Below are 6,316 nucleotides of genomic sequence, written 5' to 3'. Positions count from 1 at the left end.
ATATATATATATATATATATATATATATATATATAATGTACATATATATTTATATATATCAGATATATACGCATATATGTATATACATATACACATACATTATAGATATTAATTATATATGTATGCACACACACACATGCACACATACAGATATATATGTGCGTGCGCACATGTATATCTATGCATATATGCATAACCTTTCTTATTTCCTTACTTCCCGCCTGCTGATTTGCTCGGCTGTCTGAGTGTCAACCAATCGTTTCGTAGGTTCACTTCTTTGCAAAGTAGTTATTTGATTCTATGGGGCGAAGTATTTTTGAGAGACAAAACATGTGGTTCTTAATATTTTTGTGTATTTTAACAGAAAAAAGAGTCTTATTAATAAAAAGGGTGACGAGAACAAGAAATCGAAACCGCGACATTTGGTCAGACAAGAATCCATCCACGATGTAGAGAATGAACTTTGCAACCTAGCACCAATAGTAGAAGGCAGAATATTTATGCTAGACGACGTTGTAAGTTTCTGTTAATTTTCAAACTTATTTCAAATCGAAAATGCTTTTTAAAATAGGCTTTCATGTGTAAGAGAAAACATTCCTGAGAACTTATGCATACAATTAGTTTTCTTTGGTCTTGTAAGAAATATTCGCACAGTTAACATTACAGATCTATGTGTTTTGGACTTAATTACGACATGTCTCTGCCTGCTCTACTGCATACACACACCTACGTACTTATGTATGTATGTATGTATGTATGTATGTATGTATGTATGTATGTATGTATGTATGTATGTATGCATGTATGTATGTATGTGTGCATGTGTATATGTATGTATGTACTCAAACACACACACAACTAATGTGAATGTGATTGTCTCTAAAATCAATGGTAGCTGTAATTCAGTATGGACTCTGTACAATGACTAAAAATCTCAATTTTAACATATTATTTTAACATGATCGTAATGCGTGAGTACTATGCACCGTACCGGAATAAATGTTTTAAACAGGCAATATAAAAGATTGTAATACATGTCGCGTTTTAATGTCACATTGTCACAAGCATTAAAACGAGTACCTTTTATATTTATAATTCATGGGAAGTATGCGGAACTGCGAGAATCCTAACAGTATCATATTTGTTAATCTTAATACATTCTGGCAGATTCGGACGTAAATATCAGTCGCTGTTGTTTTCCATTAGCAGAGGACTTCCTCTCTCTTTAGGCGATGCGTGTTCATAACATACGTGAATTACCAGCCTAAGGAAACTTTGAGATCGAGGTGTTTCAACCTTATTGTGCACCTCCTCTGTCAAATATTCACCGCGGACCATAAACCTGACAAGAACACGAGCATTTGTTTATAGGTATCAATAAACAAATAATTTGCTGATGTACTAATATCTGCCGAACAGATAAAAGTTTATAGAATGCACGCGGAACAGCAAGAATAAAAAAAAAAATGTATCCATTCCTTCTTAATACCTTTCAAACCGATTCACGTTAAATTTTGATCGCTGTTGATATTGGTTAATAGATAACACAACTTCCGTTTAAACGACGTGTACTCATAGCGTGTGATTCACAAGGAAACACAAGGCAAATCACTCTTGAGAGATGGATTTCAAAAGAGTTAAACTTCATCCTAACTATTCGGACAGAACTTTGATTCCAAAACTTAACGTCCCCAAATCAGTAAGGATTCAAAGCTGCGTCAATGAAAATAAGTAAGTTAAGGGAGGTGTGAGAATAGGGTTTATATTACAGTGTGTTATTCATGTTTGGGAGACACACACCTGTGACCAACGTTAACACAGTTTCTGCCAAATGTTTCTTTAGTCATACTTAATATGAAATATTTATGTACCAGGATGAGAATATTTATGGAAAATTTGACTTAGCATTTAAGAACAGAATGATTTGAGCCAGCTATTCTAATGGAAATTGGTTCTTAGTAAATATTATAAGGCGGTTATATTCATAATATTAACTTCCAATATCCTATTTGTTAAACGATATTGTGATAACAGGTGCTTTGTCGTAGATATGCTTACGTACTTTCATGCAACTATAAGCGTGAATTTTTCTGTGAATATACGAGGTGATGCTCAATATCTCCAACGTTGTTTGTACACACACACACACACACACACACACACACACACACACACACACACACACACACACACACACACACACACACACACGTACCTACATGCATACACACATATATACTAAATACGAAGTATATATAAATACATACTGATTCATGCACGTGCGCAACATACACACGCTTGCACACATACATATTATTTGAAGTACACAATATAAAGATATGAGTTACTAATAGTTTCATGCATTGGAGAAGGGAATCTAGGTAGGTTTCTAAGACATGTACTGCGTCTACTAGCAATCTCGGGCTCTGAGCAGATGGCCTATTAAATTTACAACTCAGGGCGCTAGTACAAGAAATCACGAGTGAAAAAAGAGAAGATAGACTCAAATATTGGAACGGTGAAATAAACGGAAAAAGAAAAAAAATATTAAAAAAAAGAAAATTTAAGTAATGCCCCCTTTGATCGTAAAGTCATAATAACACTAGTATTTGCAGAAATAGTTGAACAGAGAGACGTTCAAAGTCTGCTAGGTAACTGCTCAATTTGGAGGGGGTGATGTCGTCTAGTTCAGCCCCCCCACACACACACATTTGTGCATATATTTGCATTTGCTGCAAATTCCTGGTCTGCAATTTAGTAGTACAGTGGAATTCTCAGAGCTAAACATACTATGCGATCTTTTAACTACGCATAAGTTGCATTTCTCAGATCTATTATCATATAACATGGATTTCTCTACGATTCTCCAGTTCATTTTATGTTCTTTGGAGTTGGTCTTTAAACTCCATACATGCCTAGCCAACTTAAATGTTCTTCTTTTGTGGAGGTTTCCGGCATATCTAAAAAAGTAAGGTATATACATTTTCCCCAAAGAATAATAATAATAATAATAATAATAATAATAATAATAATAATAATAATAATAATAATAATAATAATAATAATAATAATAATAAATGCCCTAATACAGTACCAGACAATGGCTCTCATGGTTTTTGATCCTAACTGATTGGAAGTGTTATCATGTACATGTTTTGTCTTGGTACAAAAGATGGGCTACGGCAAATATTCTGCTCAGTACCACAGATTCACTTGTCAGTTTGACCTTAATCAGTTGAGTATGTCCCTTGGTGGCTGACGATATTTGCATCTCTGATCACGAGCAGAAGGGAAACATCATAGCCAAAGGTTGAGAGGAATTCTTTGGGATTGAATAATTCACCTCTAGAAACATAGGTGTTTCATTCATCATCCTTAAACAAACCTTATTGAGGGAACGTTTTTTCAGGCTGGGCTACTTTACCTGAAGAAAATATTAACTGGGCCCGACCGGCAAGGTCATGCACTGTTTATCTTGAAGTCAGATGATGACCGTATCGCGCACATATGGTTGTGATACATATACCTGATGTACTATCATTGGACGGGTAGTCATGTTGGGTATATTGCGCTTCGTATATTTGTACCTCTGTGCCACTTTGATGGCATGCACTGCTCTCTCACTCCATATTAATAATAATACTAATACTACTACTACTACTACTAATAATAATAATAATAATAATAATAATAATAATAATAATAATAATAATTATTATTATTATTATTATTATTATTATTATTATTATTATTATTATTATTATACGTTTATTACAAAATGTGTTTACTAACTAGTTTTAACTCTTTATCCATCAAAAACATTATATTGGCGTTTGTTATGCTAATGAGTAGTTCTTTTTTTTTCTGAATAGCCAATCTTTTTTTTTTTTTCTCATTTTTATTTCGTATTGAAGCTTTGAAACAAAGCTTTTATAGTTTTCAGGACTCGAGACGGAAAGATAGGTGTGTGGTCTGTGTCGCTTTTGCGCCTTTCATCACAAAGGACTTAACTAGTGGCTACAAAAAGTAACTTCCGTCACAATATTCTAGAATGTACTCGGGGATATAAGTTAATTAACGTACACCGCATTTGGGTGGTGAAATTATTTACTTCGATTTTCAATCAGACCATACACATATATGCATGAGCACACTCATTTGGATGGATGTTAATGTGTCTATATATGTATATAATATGTGTGAAATACTTTGATAATTACTGATTAGAACTTTTGAACTTCTACAAAGTTAAGACTTTACATAGAAGAAACAATTTATTTCTCTAATTAAATGCATTATATTTCAATAAACATTCTCCACTGACTACATTCTCAAAAATAAATGCGATGTACAATAATGTTTGCTCAACACAGAATCATTAATCACGTCCCTTATCAGGGAAGCAACATAAGCGACAGTAACCACAAACTTAGCATTTATGTCACTTGTCATGAGCGACAAATCTTTTCGAATTTAACACACTAACACGTGCGAAATAAACACGAGAATAGAAAGACAGTTGAGACAAGGGGGAAACCTTTGTATTCCAGGTTTATGTATAAGTAAAATATTTGATAATTTTTAATGAAATCGGAACTTTCGCAATATATATTTACATATACGAGTTAAAAAAAAACAGAAATGATAATCAGTTTGAAGGGAAACTATTCATTATATAAACCATTTTCTGTATATTGTAATAGATATAACTACATTTTAAAGTAAAACATATATTTGCTATTTTAGTAATGTAAATATATGTAAATAAATCTTCAAAAAAACTCCAAGTGCATTTTCAACTCCGCTTCGTAATGCTTGTACTCTTGTGAAAAGTTATTCTCTTGTATATATATGCACTTATGATACAGTCTGCTTACAGGGCACATGTGTGTGTGAGTGTGTGTGTGTGTGTGTGTGTGTGTGTGTGTGTGTAAGGATGAATGGAATGTGCCTGCATGAAAAAAATAATTATGTAATAATCTTAAAAATAAAATTATCTGTTTCTATATTTCTATTTACAGAAGCGAGAGGTGATGTTAAGTTTAAAACAGTCATCCGAGCATCTATTAAGTGCCGCAATTCCTGAGGAGACTGGATATAACGGGAGTCACCAGACAACTCCAAACTCGGACAACGAAAGGAATCTTGTTCCGTAGATACTGCTTTTATATAAACATTTCATTTTCTTGGAAAAGTTTTGATAAGGATAAAACCCAATGATCATAGAACATAGGCTAAACCTAAAGAGCAACAACATAAGCAACAACAATGACCTCGATGATAACACCAACAACAGCAGCAGCAACAACAACAACAACAACAACAATAACACTAAATAATAATAATAATAATAATAATAATAATAATGATAATAATAATAATAATAATAATAATAATAACAACAATAATAATAAATACTTAGGGAAACCTTTCAGCTATGGAATTATAAAAGTTTAGCGAAATAATCTAAAGAGTTTCCATAGAAAATTGAATCAAGCCTCGTGGATTGCACCTGCCAAGTGTGGTGATAGCGAATGATAATAATAACTAGGATTTCTTTCATTTGATCTGGAAATCATAGAATTCTTTTCGGTACAGCAGTTAAAAATCATCGTCAACAACACGTAAGATTAATAATAATTAACATCCTGACATAGAATACAATTAAAAGTAACAAAAGTGATAGTCCGTTACGAATGAAGAATAAAATGGAAACATATACTGACACAAAGAATAAATTATTTGAAAAACGAAAGCACCAGATGTGATATAAGTATGTTTTTATGTATGTATGTATATATATATATATATATATATATATATATATATATATATATATATATATATATATATATATATATATATGTATATATATGTTATGTGCATGTATGTTTCTATATATGTACGTATGTATGCATGTATATATCTTCATATGTAGAGCAGTATATAAGTAAAAATGAATATATATCGTGTTACATGTGTGCATATATTTACGTATATATTTACAGGTGTGTGTGTGTGTGTGTATATGTGTGTGTGCGTGTGTGTGTATGTGTGTGTGTGTATGTATGTGTGTGTTTGCAAAACATCTATATATATATAGATATGAGATATAAGCACATATATGCATATTTATGTATGTATTTATACATACATGTATATATATACATACATATATACACGTATATGCATATATGCATACATATATATATATACGTGTTTATATAAGTATATTCATGTACATCGGCATGTATGCATGTAATAATGTGTATAAGTAAATTCATGTATATATATATATATATATATATATATATAT

The 6,316-nt window shown here is 31.8% G+C and overlaps 1 protein-coding gene across 1 annotated transcript in view; it reads left to right on the top strand.

Annotated features, from left to right (window-relative positions):
- LOC106874234 (trifunctional nucleotide phosphoesterase protein YfkN) overlaps positions 1 to 5,755 on the top strand; it is a 27,105-nt gene extending 21,350 nt beyond the window's left edge. Inside the window, exons 10-11 of the mRNA XM_014921890.2 lie at positions 365 to 515; positions 5,022 to 5,755. Of these exons, the coding sequence (XP_014777376.2) occupies positions 365 to 515; positions 5,022 to 5,156 (286 nt within the window). The 3' untranslated portion in view covers positions 5,157 to 5,755. The remainder of the gene's footprint in view (positions 1 to 364; positions 516 to 5,021) is intronic.
- Positions 5,756 to 6,316: the final 561 nt, after the last annotated feature.

This window comes from Octopus bimaculoides, chromosome 1, assembly GCF_001194135.2.
Source record: "Octopus bimaculoides isolate UCB-OBI-ISO-001 chromosome 1, ASM119413v2, whole genome shotgun sequence".
Taxonomy (NCBI): domain Eukaryota; kingdom Metazoa; phylum Mollusca; class Cephalopoda; order Octopoda; family Octopodidae; genus Octopus; species Octopus bimaculoides.
This window is presented reverse-complemented; position numbering and strand designations above follow the sequence as displayed.